This window comes from Ilyonectria robusta (assembly GCF_021365365.1).
Source record: "Ilyonectria robusta strain PMI_751 chromosome Unknown BGZ61scaffold_2, whole genome shotgun sequence".
In the NCBI taxonomy this organism is placed as follows: Eukaryota; Fungi; Ascomycota; class Sordariomycetes; order Hypocreales; family Nectriaceae; genus Ilyonectria; species Ilyonectria robusta.
The window spans coordinates 267,881-285,693 of NW_025764436.1; the positions used below are offsets into that span (position 1 = coordinate 267,881).

The following is a 17,813-nucleotide window of genomic DNA, read 5'->3' on the forward strand; positions in this document are numbered from 1 at the left end:
CGGTGGTCGCAAGAGAGGGATTGTGGGTGAGTCTGAGTCGGAGTCGGAGGGAGGCGGGCGGAGAGAGCTTGTGGTTGAAATGGCGGGACTCAAGTCAGGTTCTGGGGCGTTGGTGCGGGTGTGGGCTTGGACTTGGGGGAGGGGGCCCTTTCTTTGGGGTACGCACGGGCTTGCGACACTGTAGGGTGGTGCTAGCCCCAGTGGATGGTGGGAGGATCAGGGGGTGGGGGTCGTAGGCGGCTTTACGTGGTCGCAGCGGTGGTCGAATTGGCGCGGGAGTGCAGGGATAGGGGACTGCAGGGGGGGACTTGTAGTGTCGAGGGAGGAAACAGGAGGGAGAGACAGCGGCAGAGACAGAGACAGAGACACCTCAGGCGTTGGCTGCTCAGGCTCTGGCTCGGGTTGGACGCTGCCTGTCTTAGTAGCTGAAGCGCTAAGGGTAGGGAAGCCAGGCGGTGTCGGGCGTCTGTTCACGAAAGTGGCTGCTCTTGGAATCGTGGCCACCAGTCAGCGAATGCGCGCGGGCGGGAGGAGGATGAAAGTGTCGGGTAGGGACATAGCCAGCCGCAGCCAACAGCCAACAGCCAACAGCCAACGGCGGGCGGGGGGGAAGGGATAGGGAGAAGCAGGAGGAGGAGGAGGGGGCGTTGTCGAGGGAGTGAGTGGTGGCGTAGAAAAGGGAGAGGAGCGGTGATGCGCAGGGAAACTCGGAGAAGGGGAAGTAAAGCGATGTGTCGTGAAAGATGGGGGAGGGGGGAAGAGAGGAAACGGGCTTGCTCTGTTACTCACCACTGGTTCGTTGACGACAGTCCGGAAGCATGGAAACTGTCGCTTTGGTTCGGCTGCGTCGGGAGAGACGAGGTGGGTTGGGTTGCACAGCCGGGACGAGAGCAAGTATAATAGACGAGGTGATGGCGGACGATGACGAAGTAAGTCCGGGTTGGTAGGGTTGGTGGACTGCGAGTTGATGCCGTAGAGAGACTATTATTGTATACGGTACAGCACTCGATGCTCCCTTGCTCTCAGCTCTGTCTCCTTCTGGGGACGGAAGCTCGTAGGGAGGTACTTTGGATATCGGCGAGAGGTACTAAGAAATCCAGGTACTCTGGGCGAGGCGCAACACGGCCAAGTCCGTCTTGTCTGCGTTGGGTATGAGCGACAGCAGCGGTGCAGCAGTTGCATCCAACGGGGTGGTCGACCGGGGCGGGGCGGGCCAGATGGATTGCGTGAGCGAATCGCTAACCGGTGAGGCTGAGAGGCACAGAAGCGAATGAGACGGACAGCGATGGCCAGCGATGAGCAGCGATGGAGGGGCGCAGGCTCCAGGGGTAGGTTAACTTAAGGTGAGGTGAGGTGAAGGAGGCAGTGATGATGACACTCGACGGTGCTGCTTCGTTGCGTTTCCCGTGTCTATTCTCAACTACTGCTGATGGGCGTCCCGGAGGATCCTGGGGTTGGTCCGGTCCGGTATGGGACGAGAAGCGGCGGGAGCGCGAACGGGATACGGTGATGATAGGCGTGAGATGTGCGGTTGACGGTGCAAGTGCCGGATATCCAGCAGGCGGTCTGACGTTTTATGGTATTCTGGCGCGGCGCCACGGGCTGATGAACGCTGAGAGCTGAAGGAGGTGGTGTAGGTAGTGGTGGTGGTGGTTGCTGGCGGCCAGGAATGGAGGCAGAGGGGGGACGCCAAGGTGCAGTGTAAGTGATGGACCCGGAGAGGCTCCAGCGAGAGAGGCTCGGAGCTCCTGTGCGACGCGACAGGCGACAGGGCGACCGACGGGATCTGGAGCTGTGACCGCTTCTTGAGGCTAGTTTGGTCCTAGAGGTGCGTCTTGATTTGCACTTATGCGCACTCTCTCGGTAGACACACGATTGGCGGTGGGCGATTGGAGGTGGCGGCGAGTGTGGGTGACTGTCAAGCGGCGTCCGAAACGCTGGGCGCAAAACGAGAGGTCTGGCTAAGGTAGGTAGGTACGTTGATGGCGTTTGGCTCTTGATCTCTCGCGCGTTTCCTTCTTCTTCCGATCTTGTTTGTTTGTCCTTTACGTTTCGGTTTCGGTGTGTCACCAGCAGCTGCAAGTTGATGGCGAAATCGGCTTCTAAGTTCTGGGCCCCAACACAGAGCGAAGTACCTCCATTTTATACTCGCCCCAGCTAGCTAAAAATACCAGCCCTCCAGCAAAGTCATCTGTACGAGGCTCATCATCTTCTGACCCGCCATGCTCTAGGTATAGCGGACGACAGTTGGGGCTTTAGTCCTTGGGCTTTGGCCATTTTATGGCAGTCAACTGCTGATGGTGGTCGACGCCAGTGTCCATTATCCCCACGGTGACCGCCGTGCTGATAGAAGCCCGCCAGGTCGAAGAGGGTGGGTGCGTGTGTGCGTGTGTGTGTGTGTGTGTGTGTGTGGGCGCCAGGTTGAGCGTGACTCGGGATTTAAGACACCAAGGCAAACCTGTTGCTGGACTCTAGGGTCTCCTCGGGATGCAACATGGAATCGACTCCCCCCTCAGTCTCCCACCTCGCCTCCCCCTTGCGCGGTCATGGGTTGGAGCGTTTCCCATCCGCGGCGTGCTCCTTGGCCACGCGCCTCGCCGAGGGACACCATCTTCTTTTCTGGAGCGTTTCTCTGCGCACGGCATCCCGTAAGCACGTTTGACGCCCGTCTTGGTGGTATCCGTACCATCAACGGGCCTAAGACACATGCACGATGCAAGGCTGGCTGCCTTGGTCGTCCTTGGAGGTCCTTGGAGGTCCTTGGAGGTGTTGCCTACTCCGCCATCGTATCAAGCTAATCCCTTGTCCTTGCCTTTCATGGTGTTCCCTACCAACGGGTCGTGTCCGGCCCTCCACGGTCCGCCCTCGTAAACCAGAGCTTAGCCCGTCTAGCCGCCCGTCTATCCGCCTCATCCGACGGGTTCATATCTCTAGGTGGGTGATGTGTTGCGCCCGCGCGGGAGAGGAAGACGGTAGGAAGACGGTACGGTACGGAGGAAGTACGGGAGGCAGTTCAGCTGCCCTGCCATGCGAGCCAGCCTCGGGGGCCTGGAACATCCAGCCTCGTCTCAGTCTCCCCTCGACGCCTCTCGACGCCCCAAGGCTCCGGGTCGCGGGCCCGGGTCTGGGTCTCCCCACGTTGATGGCGCCCGGCCGGAGGTAAGCCTCCCTCCATCCCATTCCCATTCCCATCCCCATTCCGGTGTGACCTCTCACGTCTCACGACGCTGCCGCAACTGGATCAAGGTCGTCCGGGGGGGCCAAGGCCGTGCAGAATCGCAGTGCCGCAGACGGTACGCACTGAACCTTGGGAGGCTGCCAATCATGTGGCCCCTCCAGCTGGTGCATGCCACCCCAGGCAACGCAAGGCGCCGCAAGGCCAGGCCTCCAGTTGGTCGGATAGTGGACGATAGCACCTACAGACTCGTTCACGACCACACCACCCCCTACCCAGCAAGCTCCCTGTCGCTAGTGCCGCCCTCCACACATCCACATCGACGACACACGTTCCCCAACTGCCCAGGCTTCCCATCTGTCCTCTTTGTCTCCCATCCCAAGGCGTCGCGCGTCGCCCATCACTCGCTGCTTATCGCCTATCGCCCGTCGCCGTCGCCGCCGTCGCCTCCTGTCGTCATCGCGAATTTCGTGCGCAACGCGCGGTCGCCTGCCCAAGCCCCAACCGCCAACCCTCTACCATCGTTGCCTTGTCCCAACGGCGTCGTCAGCGGCCAACCTCGACGTAGGTCTTCCCACCCCCCCTTCCAGAGAATGCCGTACATAGTATATCATAGACAGCCGTCGACTGACCAAAGCCAAGGTGGAGCTGCTCTCTCCTCTTTCCCGCTTCACCTCTTCTCCTCGACGCGCTCCTCCCACCCTCCATCCCGATCACGAACCTGCCGCAGCGCGATCGACGTAGCCGTTCCGTCCCCCGTCCCCCGTCGAACCCGCCCCCCTGGTCCCCGCCGCCATGGCTTCGAATACCTTCCGAGACTCCATCAATTCCCTGGGTTGGAGTCGCCGCGATGAGCCCGTCAACACCTCCCAGCCGAACGGCCTCCTCTCCTCCATCCAGAGCCTGAATCCGTTCGGCGATCGTGGCTATGTTCGCCTCCCCACCACCGAGGGTCCCGGTGCCCCCCTGCCCCAGCCCACCCGCCGCGAGGAGGAAGAAGGCTGGTTTGTTCGTGAGTCAACCTGACAGTATTCCGATCCATGGTCCTTCGGCACCCCTGCAGCGGGACATGTGCATTGCATCTCAGCCATGCCTTAGATCATGCATGTGATGGATGACACGCCTCGTGGGTAGGAGAAGCTAACCCAAGTCGCAGTTAGTCGATGGGATCGTTTGATGGTCTTTGGTGCTTGCAACCTCGCAGCCCTTGCCTGTTTCGTCATATGCTTCACCCTCTTTCCAGTCCTCTCCTTGAGGCCTCGCAAGTTTGTCATCTTGTAAGTCAATGACCCATACAGCTCCATCTTCGCCCCCCTTCTGGGTCACGCGCCCCGGCTAGTACCATGGCATCCGAGTGCCGTGACCTTTCCCTTTCCATATCATCATGTTGTGGATTTTGAATGGAAAGATAGGTTCCCGTGCTAGATGCTAACACCCCATAGGTGGTCCGTCGGATCCATGATGTTCTTAGCATCATTTGCGGCCATGATGGGACCGATGAACTATGTCTACCATCTCTTCTCAGCCCCTCGACTGCCGTTCACTGCAGCGTACTTTGGTTCCATCATCTTGACGCTCGTGTTCGCCCTGAAGGTAAGTGTCGCAAGTTTAGCATGGAAGGAATCGTGCTAACCAATACCACAGCTTCACAGCACCATCCTCACACTCTTCTCAGCTATCATCCAACTCGCCTGTCTGGTGTGGTATCTGATCAGCTACTTCCCTATGGGGTCCACTGGCTTGCGCCTTGCCACATCGTTTGGTGCGAGACAAGCGACCTCTTGGATGAGTGGCTAAAAGGGGCGAAGTGTTTGGGAAAGTTGTACTTCGGCGTCCCCTTGCGGTATCTTCTGGTGCAATCCTAGGAAGCCGTACACCAAGTCCTGACATCTCTCAGGATCGTAATTGTCTATATGTACCATAACCACATAGTTTGTATCAGTAGAACTATTTGAGACGGTGAAAAATGTCAGTTTGTTTGGGTAGGTTGTGTTTTTTAGGAACTAGACTCTGGGATCTAAGATAGGATTAACAATGTCACTTTGATGAGCGTTACTCAAACACCCATCCACATTCAGCACTCGAAGGCTGTATATGTGCAATACTCGTGGGTTCCCTACCCAGCCGGAATAGGAATCGAACAATATAGAATAGCATGTTGAGAATGTATTTTCCGAGAATAGGCCATTTGGATAACAAGCGGTGACGTCGTTCGTCCGATGCAGCCGTCGAATCATGCACGGCACCAGGAATTACGGACTCGAGCGCGCGGGCGTTCCCGCTCCGCATCCTTACTTGCCATGACGAGAAGTCATGAAAGCATTCTCAAGCTCGGAGACTGTTGGCTAACGTTTCAGATAAGCAATAAAATTTCGATGGCAAGGGGTTATGCATGAACTAATATACGCATGGAATCTGCCTGTCATGAATCTCTCAGATCTCTTCATACCCGCCTTCGATATTAGTCCCAAGTACCGAACGACTCATGATTCCGATGAGGGGTACCTCGTTTTCATGCTGCCCACCGACGCGAACGCAGGTATCCTCCGGGATCTGGCACTAAATGGGCAGGCTTTTAAGCGCGGCGCCCAATGAGCGCGGTGCCGGCCGGTAACAATGGAGCCTCGGCCTGCAGGGTTCTGCCCCGGGCTGGGCTTGAAGCCTTCGTTCAACGGGAATCGAAGGAAAGCAAGTCGGGTCCCAGGGTCATGGGTGATGCATGCAATAAGTTAGGTACCTCAGGTAGGTAGCCCTGGCCCGGCCGGAATTGGGCGCTGCGGAGACTCGGAAATACAGGGCTTCCATCCACCACACATCCCTTCCTTCCATCCTTCCAGTGCCGTGCCGTTGCCTGAAGGGGAGAACCTCGGGTTGCCGTCCGGTGATGCGGGAGCTCGGTCGACCCCGAGCGAGCACACATCAATATCGGGGTGAATGGAGAATGTCAGCCAACACCGTGTCCAGACCGGCCGTATTTGTAACACGAGTTATTCTCCCGTCAAGCACATGCCTCGGCGGTCTTACAAGCTTCCGGTTCGGCATTTTTGGTCGTCGTCACAGTGTTATGCGTGGCTTGCCCTCCCCTTCGCGGAGGTGGTACATTACATGCCATCGCGGGCAGGCAGCATTGCACGAAGTACCGTACACCCATTGCGAGCCGCTCCCTTACGGCTCCGATTTCCCGCTTCTGTCATTCGCTTGGCTTGTTGTAACCGGCCTGTGGCCCGAAGCGTGTCTGTGCATGTAGGCGCGATCAGTCACGCACCGACGGGAGCCTTGGCTTGCCGGCAGCAAAGCGGATTCATGGTAGCGACGTCGGGCCTCACGCACCGCAAATCACACACATTATATCACTAAGGCATGTATGTACTCCGTAGGCTCCCATGTTTTGCATGGCCATGTCACAATGACTACGACGCCGCATGCTAGGCTCGCCCTGTCGACCCAGTTTGATGTTACTTGGCTAGGACGTATGACCTTCCCAGGCCGGCAATGATGGATCCAACGTTGGATCCCAACGTGCCCCCAATGCCATGTACACAATAGGCATCTCGTCACAGCGACAAGTACAAGTGACGACAGGCCCTTCCTTGCCCTGCCCGCCTGGCATCAGTTCACTCAATCAGCATCGGCGTAATCAAAGGCGCACACAACATGGGTAACCGGACAGGGCCTGATAGGGCCTGCGGCCGGCCTGAGCCGATTTATATTCGCGCATCCCCACCAACCCATCACGGCGTTCCGGGTGGGCCACAGTGGGTGGTCGCCGGCCGCCATGGCGCTGAACCGGCCTCAACGCAGGAGTCAAGCCTCTGAAGGAGGAGGCCTGTAGCCCGCTGGAGCCCGCTGGAGCCCGCTGGAGTTCACTGGGCTAGGGGGAGGCGGGGGGGTAAAAACAAGCCCCGGGGTGCACCACCACTGCCCGCCTGTTCCCCATCACCAGCGCTGGCGCAACGCCGATTCATTGCTGGACCGCCTTCTCCGGCCGCTAGACAGCGCCTAGAAAGTATTCCGTATCCGCTTCCAGGGATCCCGCCCGGTACCTCTGCGGAGAGGGGAAAAAAAGGCAGAAAAAATTTATTATTCACACAACGCAAAAATAACCTCCGACACTGATTTTCTCTCTGTCTGAGCCGTGCCCTCCTTTCATACCACAATTCTTCGTCAGCCCCAATTCTATTCGAATTGCCGCTGTCGTGTTTCCCCTCCCGAGTCTTCCTTTGCAGTCGATTTCCTCGCCACCTGGCCTGCGCTTACAACCCTCGTCTCGCGTTGAAAGCCTGAGCCCGAGCCTGAGGAAGGACCGTCGTCCCCTGCATCGATTCGTCACTCCCACCCGTGGTTGTTGCCTCGACGTCGTGCCGAGCCGGTCTCTTTTTTGCCCGTCCTCCCTCTGTCGAACTCGCCTCAGCCGTACCGCTTTGAGAAACCAAATACCCTTGCGCAGACTTGTTTGTTCTGCTCAACAATCCAGTCTCGTCTTCCCCGAATCCAGCGCCCGCTTTCCCCAGGTCCTCGGCCCTGTGGACGTGCCCTCCCACCGAACCCTCCACTTCCACTGCCCTCGACGCCGTTGCCTACCTGAAGTAAGGCACACGACTCCCGCGACAGAACCCGCGACAGAACCGACCGCCGCCGGCTCCCTCACCAGTTGGGAGATCCCGAATAGCGACTGCACTGCACAGTGGGTGCACTGCGACTCCCGTGTGCTGAGGGGGTTGAGATACCTCTCTTTGCCTCAGCTGGTGGCCCCAGGTGAAGAAACACCTCTGGCTCACCACATTTCCCGTCCAGTCCAGCCGTCAGCCCGTGCTCTACGGCTCACCTTGACATGACTTCAGTAGCAACCGCGAACTCTACCGAGATGTCGGCCGCCTCCACCTTCTCCTACGCACAAGCTGCGAAAGGTCAGGGCGCCGTCCCTGAATCGAATACTTCTGCCACCGCTGTCTCCCAGTCTCAGGACGCCCAGGCTCCCGAGGTTGTTACTGCTGCAGATGCTGCTCTCATCGACGCTGCCGCGCCTAACGTCGAGCAGCCCAAGTTGACCGAGGTCTCCGAGACCGCCGACGGCCTTGATGCCCAGTCGGCTGCTCCCGAAAAGCAGGACCTCGACAACACTCCCGGATCAGAGAGTGATACCCGATCCGAGTCCACACAGGAGAGGCGCCCGGATTCGAGTCGCGATGATGACGCCTCGAGATTAGATCGCCCATGGCGACGCAATGACAAGACAGCAAGGTCCTCCAGCACCACAACACGGTCTACGGATGAACAGGATTCTCGAAAGGCTCGGAGAAGCAAGAAGGGCAAGGGCTCGGAGAAGCAGACCGGCGATCAAGCGACTTCCGTGGATAAGGAGCAGGAAGCCGTCCCCGAAGCCCCCAAGGTTGAACTGTCCGAGGCGCCCATCCCTAGTGTCAACATCTGGCATCAGCGCAAAGAGGCTCACCAGGCCAAGGGCAAGCCTTCCGATGAGCTGGTCAATGGCCAGCAGGAGGGAACCAAGGCGTCCGCAAAGGCCGCCGAAGAGGTTATTTCTCAGAACGGCCCCATTACCAACGGTGTCAAGCCCCAGCGCAAGGCTGTGGATGCTGCTCGCCCTGAGCGGAATGGACCCCGTGGTTCCAGGGCGTCGGAGAAGGATGGCAAGGATGTGCCCCCATCGGTTAATGACGCCGCTTTATGGCCTACTCCGGAGACTGCCATCAAGGAAGTCAAGGACGACAAGAAGAAGCCTGTCGAGCGATCCAGCCAATCCGACAAGGATTCTCAAGATGACGCTCAGGGCAAGTCGCGACAGAAGGAGAAGTGGGTGACCTACGACTACGTTCCTACCGTCAGCTTCGAGACCCAGCTTCCTCAGATGCGCAGCTCCAAACCCCGGGGTGGTGCCCGAAGCAGCCGCGAGGCTGGTGCCCGGTCGGCTACGAATGGCGTCACTGACAAGGCCCTGGTTGCTCCCTTGAACAAGGCCAGCGAGACCAAGCCGCGAGAGGTCAACGGCATCAACGGCGCCTCAGCCCAACCCCCTTCTGCCAAGCGCGGATCGCTTGATGCCGCCAATGGCCAGAAGAAGGCTCCTGCGAATGCCGACAAGGTCAAGGACTCGACGACCCAGTCAACCGTAAGTGGCATGCCCTAATTTCTTCCCAAGTCGCACAATTTTATTATGCACATGTGTCCCTTGTCTACGCTGTGTATAGGCCCTCACTAACACGTTTTGATCCTGTAGGAGAACGCCCAAGCTTCTCGGCCAGAGGGTCGTGGTGAGAGAGGACGAGGCGGCTACCGTGGACGTGGTCACCCCGTCAATGGCCAGTCGCAACATCAACACTCAGCCTCGGTCAATGGAACCGTCGGATTCGGCAGCCAAGCTGCTCCCCGGGCTCAGGGCCCTTATAGCCCCCCTCTTCGCCAGGGTGCTCATGGCCAAACGTTCATGCCTCCCGCTCAGCGAGGTCGGGGCGGCCGCAATGGCGCTGGAAACTACCATCGCATGTCTCTGCCTAACGGCCAGACGCGGATGCCTGCTGTCCAAGCTCAGTTCAGTCCCTACGACTACTCGATCCCTCCTATGGCGGGTATGCCCTTCCAGCCTCACCCTTATTGGGACAACATGGTTGTTCCTATGCTGAAGAGCCAAATCGAGTACTACTTCTCCATTGAGAACCTCTGCAAGGACATGTATCTCCGAGCACGCATGGATTCGCAGGGTTTCGTCCCTCTGCACTTCATTTCCGCCTTCAAGCGAATGCGAGACCTGTCCCCCGATCTGGGACTTATCCGTGCCGTATGTGAGGAGTCAATTGATGTCGAGTACATTGTTGGCGAGGATGACTGCGAGCGCCTGCGTCGTCGCGAGGACTGGCAGAAGTTCGTCCTGCCCATGGAGGACCGGGATGAGCTGGCTCGCAACCACGGCCCCGCGCATTTGACCTACAAGAACCGGGCATATGCATTTGGCAACCAGTTCAACGGAGTGCCATACGGTGCCTACCCCAACGACCCTTCCTTCCAGCAGTACGTCGATGGTGCCCAGGTGGCGCCCGCTGTTAATGGGCTAGTCAATGGCAATAGTACTACCCAGCTCTCTGCCGAAGTTCCGGATTTCTCACCATCTGGCGTTATCCCAGCGATTGAGACTGGAGGTAAGAGTGCATCCTCGGAGTTGACGAATGGCCACGTCGAGGTTCCCCTAACCAACGGTGTGCGCGCCGAGGGGCACTGAGTCACCCACTCGTAAGCTAGCCTCAGAAATGGGGGTGGCACCTACGGTGGTGAGGCTTGGGTAAGTGGTTGATCTTGTCGCGACATACCAGGCTACAATAGGTCACAGGCTTGCTCGCCTCATCGACAGGAGCGGGTTGTTGTCTCTTTTAGACGGGATCTAGGGAATATGGACGTCCCGGATCCGATTCATATGGTGTTCAGGGCATGACGCGCCCTCGGCTACGATAACGCCATGAGCGACGGCGTTGTATTAGTTGCGGTCGCATTTCTTGGTTCACGATTTTCGAGAGAATGAATGTATGGGAATTTGAAGGTTTCTGCACTCGAATGTGCACGAGGATGTTGCAAGCGCAGATGGATCGGACTGCTGCATTGCTTTGAACGGGGGGATATCAGGATCAGGGGGCTGGAAAGGAGTTATCCGTGACCGGATGTCGACAGGTACGGAAGACAAGGACCATGATATACGATGAGGCCACATGCGTTTTCCAGGTGGATGACCAAATCGACGGAAGCTGGAGAGCGAAGGAACGATGAATACCCATCTACGACGATATCCTGCTTTGCCTGGCCCGAAGGATCGAAGGGATGGACTGCTCACAGAAACTGGCGGTGGGACTGGGGGTACCGTTGGCTCAATCCTTGACATATTGGCTTTTCAGGGCGGAATCTGGGCAACATTGGCGAGACGTGCGGTCTCTACCAGCGCCCTGTTGGAAAGCCGTACAGTTTTTTTTTTTCTTAGAGAGGCCATTGGGCCAGTCTCGGGGACCTCATGGCAGGACCAAGGAATTCTGTGGATGACGTCCAGTGGAGTCGAAGGAAAAGACTCCTCCACGAGCGACGTCGGACTGTGGAGCAGGGAACGGTGGAGGAAGAGACAGAAAGAAAAGACAGGGACGAAAAAAGCACATGCATGTTATTGAGCCACGACACGGATCTTTCTTGGACTGCATTTCTGAGGGGTTCTACGGGGCGGTTTGCTTTTCTCAAGGATTTTTTGATGTTAGACGGGCCTCTCCAAACTTAACAGGTGTTTCTTGATTTTGACAATGTAAGATAGTTGCCAGAGAAAAATACTAAAAAGTCGAACAAACCCCTTCGCTCCTCGACTCGTCCACAGGTCACCTGGGCGGGTTCTGTGAGGTGCGGACGGGAAAACTCCCCTCCACGATGCTTTTGTTAGGGCTCGCTAATGCAAATGCTAGCTCATCATGGGTGGGTTCAAACGTGAGGGGTTGATGTTGGACTTGTGTGTACGAAGGGTTTATGCGACTTGAGGGATGGCGAGTGACCCTCAAATATCAATTTCTCTTCACTTGGTCGCGCATGCTCAGGAATTCTGCCAAAGTTGAGTTTTACAAAGGCGAATGCATATTTTGCTTGTTGGGACCGCAGACTGTGGTCGGTGTTGCGGGGTATGGCGGGGTCGTCGTTCGTTGGAGGGGTATGTAGGGTAAATTTGGGTAACTTTGGATAACATGACGCTGGCCACCAAGAAATGCACAGTGGGATTGCGGTGTGTATGGATTTATTAAACTGTGTGTGTTTGGAATTCGTCTGTTGGTTGCGCTGGGTAGCTTTTCATAATTGCACGTTTGGGTCATTCTCGCAGCCTACAAGCTTGGTGTGTCATGGATAGTCGCCCTCCCACTAGAATTTAACGGACATGAAGGGCTTTAGATCCAGGGTCCTGGACGGCAGTGGCTGAATGTGGACGACAAAACAAAGTTTGAAAGATAGAAAACGGTCCCCTTAGCTGGGACAGCGCACGGGAGAAGCCAAACATGGTTCTGGCGCAACCGTTGAGACTCATGACACTGTTGCGACCAATAGGGCCAGAGCCGGCTTCAACCTAGAGCCGGCGGAGACCTGCGCGGAGATGCTATCAATTTGGCACATGCACGAAATACTGGCTGCTATCTATAGTCATGGCTTCACCGGGATCGAGGAACGTGGTGGTGGTCGGATCGCCCGAGTTGACAGTGAAGCGCAGAATCCAGAGCGCGGGGGAATGAGGCGAACTGGGCCGCGGGGTGATTCGGTGACATCATCGCCAAACCGGGCGTCACCGGGCGGGGCGTGCAGATTGCCTGGCTGTGGCTGACTGGGGCTTGTGACCAAAGCGCTTTGGGATGGAGGGATGGTGTGGCTGGGGTCATGAACCAGGGTCACACCCCCCGTGGTTTTGGGGTTGAGAAAATGGATCTTGCTCACACACCCACGGGGAGAAAAGAACGCCCAGACTGTCTGATTGCCTCTACTGTACTAGATGAGGCGAGACTGGCAGACTGCAGGGAGAGCCCTTTGGTCTTACCGAGAGCGAGGTGACGCAGCGTCTCAGAGGCCTCACCTCCCTCCCTTCTTGACCAACACAGCTGTGGGCGCCACGGGGAATAGTACACAGCTGTGGTTTTTACTCTTGTCAAATGGATGGATGGATGCTTCATACTAAGAAGTTTGTTGGGGAGAATGAGAGAATGACAAAGAATGACTGACCTGATGACTGAGGGTCAACGCCAACAGAGCCTCACGCAGCACCGCATGGACAGGCCGTACAACAGGGAGACAACTCATCGTAGTACCTCAATCGGTGCCTCGTTTGCACAGCGCAAGCGGCTTGAAAGAGTTCCACCTCGTCCACCTCGCAAACAAGGACCAGCCTTGGTTGTTACCAAGCAGCAGGGAACACACGCCACAGGGCAACCCTAGCTTTGGACAATTTCCTCCCCACAGGAACCCACTATGTTTCTAGAATCGCCCGCGGGATATAAAGGTAACGAACGGGCGACTAGACCAGAGGCGAGCCAATGCACCACAGTTTGCCAATAACGTGATTGAAACTGATGTTCGGAGTTACCGGCAGCTTTAGAAGGTCTTGGGACTTCTTGGAGTGTGGCGCAGCTGCTCGGCGGGGGAAGTTGAATTTGCCCGGGGAAAAAGGGAATGCGGCTGTGTGTTACGATGGAACATTTCCCAGTGGAAACGTATCGGGACCGAGTGCCTTGTAAGTACCCAAGGAGCACCAGGTTGGCGTTCGCCTGTGTAGAATGGCGCATAGCCGTCGTGTTTATTTAACTCCCTTTTCGATTTCACCTCAAAGTCAAGCAAAACAGATGGCTACGACGAGTTAGGTAAGTCAGGGTTCTGCTCCGAGAGTTTGTAACTTAGTGGTTGCGGTTATTTTAGGAGTCTACAAGGCAGCATGGAGTACAGATTTTCAGTTGGATGCTGGTAGTTGGGCATCTACCGCGCAAGTTCGTATCCAAAAGGCAGTCTTGTCTGTGAAATGCGCTGGAGCCCACTGGAACTTGGGTGAGTGCCGTGGCAGTGGGAACCGTGACAGCCTGACCCTTGACCCCTGACCCTGGTCCCATCGATAGCGTCAGTGCTGTCGATTTGCCTCCCCGCTCTCATCATTACGTCGTTGGGCCCGCCCAAGTCGCTTGAGGTACCGGGGGGCAGTTTGCGTCATGTACCGTACAGCAGTGGAGCTAGTTGGCAGGTACCTTCCATGCAGTGTCGAACTTGTACAGAGGTACTTTCCGCGACGACCAGTGCGAGCTAGCAGGGAAGTGGCCGCCTCGATTGCTGCCTTCCGTGCATGCATCTCTTGACTTGATGCCCATTGCCATCCACTTCCCCTTCCCGCTTGGTCACTCAGTCACTCAGCCCACTGCCCACTGCCCACTTTGCCTTGGTCCTTCCAATACCGACTGGTAGACCCTGTTTCCTGGTCCTGCATTCGGTTCTTCTTCTAGTGGTTCCCCCCTCTCGCTTCTCGTCTCTCATCATTTTTACACCTTGCAAACAATCTACACCTACCAGGCACTTGTGCAACTCCTCTCGCATCGATTGGAGTCAACCCCAGAACACTACCACAACCACCGCTGAGAGAAATACATCCGCCTCTACACACCAACTTTACCCCCGTTTACTCCCCCAGCCCTGCCTATGGCGAGCTACGACCCGTACGAGCGGGAATACTCCCGCCGCTACGTGCGAGAGGAGCGTAGGGACGAACGCGACCCCCGCGACTCCCGTGAGTCTTACACCAAGGTGCACACCACCCGCGAGATCGTTCCTCGGGCCCGCGAGGACAGCGAACTGTCAGTTGAGGAGGTCCATCGGGATTTCCCTCCTCCCGTCGGCCGTGATCTCCGCCACGCCCGGCCCGCAGAGCCCCGCTACTATGAGGAAGAGTACGAACAACGCCGCGGCTACGACTCCCGCTACGACCGTGAATATGATCGGCGTTCCCGCCGAAGCCCCGGTAGCACATACTACGACGACGATGAGCGCAAGTCCAAGTCCAAGGGCATGTCCAAGCAGGAAAAGATTATCGCCGCCGTTGCTGGAGCCGCCCTCCTTGCCGGAGGTAAGGAGCTTTTCGACCGCCACGAGGCCAAGGAGGATGGCACCGAAGTTCAGCGCAACCCTCTCTCCTCTATTGCTCTCGCTGGTGTTGGTGCGCTAGCCGCCTACCAAGGTGCCGAGTTCTACACCAAACAGCAGGCTAAGAAGGACCAGAAGGCCAACTACATCCTGCACCGCGGCCGAGACGGCCATATCAACGAGTACTACTCAGACGAGGACGAAGGTCCCAAGGAGAGAAAGGGCCACAAGAACTTCCTCGAGAGTGCCCTGGCTGCAACCGGTCTGGGTGCTGCTGTCAAGACTCTCACCGGTGGTGGCGATGACCACAGATCCGACACCAGGAGCCGCCGAGGAGGCAGCCCTTCCAGTGACCGATCCCGCTCCCAAGGCGGTAGCAACAAGATCCAGAAGGCAGCCATGGCCTCGCTCTTAGCTGGTGCCACCGAGGCTTTCCGCGTCTCCAAGGAGCCCGGCGGCTGGAAAGGTGAGAAGACGAAGCGAATTCTGACTGCCGCTGCTGGTGCTGCCACCGTCGATGCGGCTACTGACGACAAACACGGCAAGTTGGGTCTGGCCGAGTCGGTAATTGGTGGTTTGGTCGGCAACCGTTTGATCAACGGTTCCAAGAATGAGATCGAGGAAGACAAGTTGACGGGACGCAGTCGTTCCCGTTCGAGGGCTCGATCCAAGTCTCAAGGCGGAGGCGGTAGCGGTAGCGGCGCCATTGCTGCCCTAACCGGTGCTCTGGGTGTCCTTGGTGCTAAGAAGGCCATGGATCGCTCACGATCCCGGAGCCGCAGCCGCCGTGGCCGTGACGACTCCTACAGTCCCTCTCCGGAGCGACGCCGTCGTCGAAGCCGTAGTCGAAGCCGCAGTGTTGTTGACAAGGCCCGCAACAGCCTTGCGAAGCTCGGCCTTGGCGCCGGTGCTGCGGGTGCTGCTGACGAGTATCATCGCCGCGACCAAGACGACTTTAGCGACCGTGGCTCACACCGGTCTCGCCGACATGAGGACGACGCCCACGATAGCGACCGCCGACATGGCAGCGCCCGGGACTACTACGATGATGAACGGTCGTACCGTAGCAAGCACGGAAACCGTTCAGATAGGAGGGGTGGACGGTCTGACTACGGATCTGAATCTGATCTGGGGGACTCCTCAGAAGATGAGAAGAGAGCGAAGAAAATGAAAGGTAAGCAAATTCTCACAACTGGCCTCGCGGCCGTAGCCACCATCCACGCAGCACATGAAGTCTATCAGAGTATGGAGAAGAGGAGCGCAAGGCAAAAGGCTGTCAATGAGGGGCGTCTCAGCCCTGCTGAGGCCAGGAAGCTCAAAACCAAGGCCATCATGCAAGATGCTGCATCGGTTGGTATTGCCGCTATGGGAATAAAGGGGGCTGTCTCAGAGCTCAAAGAGGCCAAGCACTTGACACACGAGTGCAAGGAATTCCAAGCCGAGAAGGCCCGTCGACATGAGAAGCGTGTGAAGAAGCGCCGGCACCAGTCTGTCGATGGCACACGACGAGCGGACAGCTGGGGACCTTCATCCCGGCCACGAGGCGGCGGATATGACTCGGATATCGAGTTGGACCCTCGCTACTCAAGGGGCAATCCCTATAGTGGCGGCCCTCTACCCGCCCCTCCTCTTGGAGGCGGGTGGTAGTGGCGTTCCGGCCCTTCGGCATGTTGCTGAAGCCGCTTGACTCGGACCACTGTCTCACATCACCGCCTCGCACCACTCTCGTGGCGGTTGAGCCTTCCCTCCGCCTTTCTATACACCTCAACATTACGACTTATGACGACATGAACTGAGCTCTGAGACTGCTTGGCCCCTGTTCGGTGGCGTTAAGAGGAAAGGAACAGAGGCAGGAAATGGTCATCTCAGGAATAAGGAACCTCAAAACGAGACGACTTGCTGTGCTGTGTGGAATCCCTTGATGGCGAACTCCCCTGCCTCAGATAGAACGAGCAGAGATGCTTTCTTCCTTTCACCTTTCACATCACATTTCAACAAGTGCATCAAGAATGGACACTAATTTCGGGCAATTGTGCAGATCATGGGCGACGCTGAACCAATAACGGTTCTCACCTCCAGAAATGGCGATGAACCCACCCTCCTAGGAGACTAGCAGCGGCGTAACGCAGCTTCGTGACAGAGAAGATGTCACAGCGATCCCACGGGCAGATTGCGCGATGGGTGTGAGTGGAGCTAGATCGTGAGCGGTGTACGAGGATCACGATGGAAGTGATCTGGGTGTTATGGCATGCATGATGATGAATATGCAAGCGTGGCCTGCCCGGGCTCGGGAAGCACGGCTTTGTGGAATCAGAAATGACGACTACGATTGGGTGGGGTGTTACTGAAAGCGCGGAAACCGGTTGAGACAAGGTAAGATAAGGTGCCACGTTGTAAAGGAGACTCTCTTCTGTGGGTGGCTGGCTGGCTTATTCGGCTAGGTTGGCACTTATTTCTTTTTACTTTCTTAACTATTTCGGGTGGAATATTTTGGCTAGAATCAAGGCAAACGACGAATAACGACATATTACGATGTTCTAGATGGCTCCAGACTTGGTTACAGCCATCCTCTGTTGCTAGTGTGATGCGTTGGCTGCGGTACCTTGCCGTCCCCGTACTGCTTGTGTAGTTAATGTGCATACATGTACCAGACCATTGTGCAGACCAAAGTCCAAATCCCACCTAGTTGAAACAGACGAAAAATACGCAAACACAAGCAAGGAATGATACCTCTTTGTGGTGACGTGCAGACAGACACGCAAGGGTACGCCTCGCTCCGGCTGCTTTAGTGTGGGCGTCTGACCAGGCGACGGTCTCGTCAGGCGTGAGGCTGTATTCCTTGGTTGTCGCACCAAAGGGGAGGGTGGCTAGGCATGGGAGGTATTTGGGGCTAGATATTTAGAGGATTTGGTTTGGTGTCGATGCGTGCCGTCATCAGCCGGGCGATCATGATGATGTCATGCCGAATCCCTGGCGTTGGGCGTTGGCCGCCTTGGCAGAGGTGACCTCA

General features: G+C 57.1%; 4 protein-coding genes across 4 annotated transcripts; all 4 read left to right on the plus strand.

The window, feature by feature from the left end:
- The first annotated feature begins 2,326 nt into the window (after nt 1-2,326).
- BGZ61DRAFT_440275 (uncharacterized protein) lies at nt 2,327-3,483 on the plus strand. Its single transcript, XM_046244466.1, has one exon. It carries the CDS (start codon nt 2,714-2,716, stop codon nt 3,161-3,163), a length of 450 nt encoding a protein of 149 aa, XP_046110247.1. The 5' UTR covers nt 2,327-2,713; the 3' UTR covers nt 3,164-3,483.
- A 110-nt stretch (nt 3,484-3,593) lies between these two features.
- On the plus strand, nt 3,594-5,100 carry BGZ61DRAFT_79326 (Got1/Sft2-like family-domain-containing protein). The gene is made up of 6 exons (XM_046257101.1): nt 3,594-3,636; nt 3,726-3,739; nt 3,818-4,187; nt 4,332-4,452; nt 4,618-4,768; nt 4,820-5,100. The coding sequence occupies exons 3-6, from the start codon at nt 3,971-3,973 to the stop codon at nt 4,970-4,972; spliced, it is 642 nt and encodes a 213-aa protein (XP_046110248.1). The 5' UTR covers nt 3,594-3,636; nt 3,726-3,739; nt 3,818-3,970; the 3' UTR covers nt 4,973-5,100.
- Nucleotides 5,101-8,006: 2,906 nt separating this feature from the next.
- Nucleotides 8,007-10,406, plus strand: BGZ61DRAFT_340490 (uncharacterized protein; the record flags this gene model as incomplete). Its single annotated transcript, XM_046239312.1, has 2 exons — nt 8,007-9,302; nt 9,411-10,406. 2 exons carry the CDS (start codon nt 8,007-8,009, stop codon nt 10,404-10,406), a joined length of 2,292 nt encoding a protein of 763 aa, XP_046110249.1.
- Nucleotides 10,407-14,362: 3,956 nt separating this feature from the next.
- Nucleotides 14,363-16,450, plus strand: BGZ61DRAFT_340004 (uncharacterized protein; the record flags this gene model as incomplete). Its single annotated transcript, XM_046239271.1, has 1 exon — nt 14,363-16,450. One exon carries the CDS (start codon nt 14,363-14,365, stop codon nt 16,448-16,450), a length of 2,088 nt encoding a protein of 695 aa, XP_046110250.1.
- Nucleotides 16,451-17,813: the final 1,363 nt, after the last annotated feature.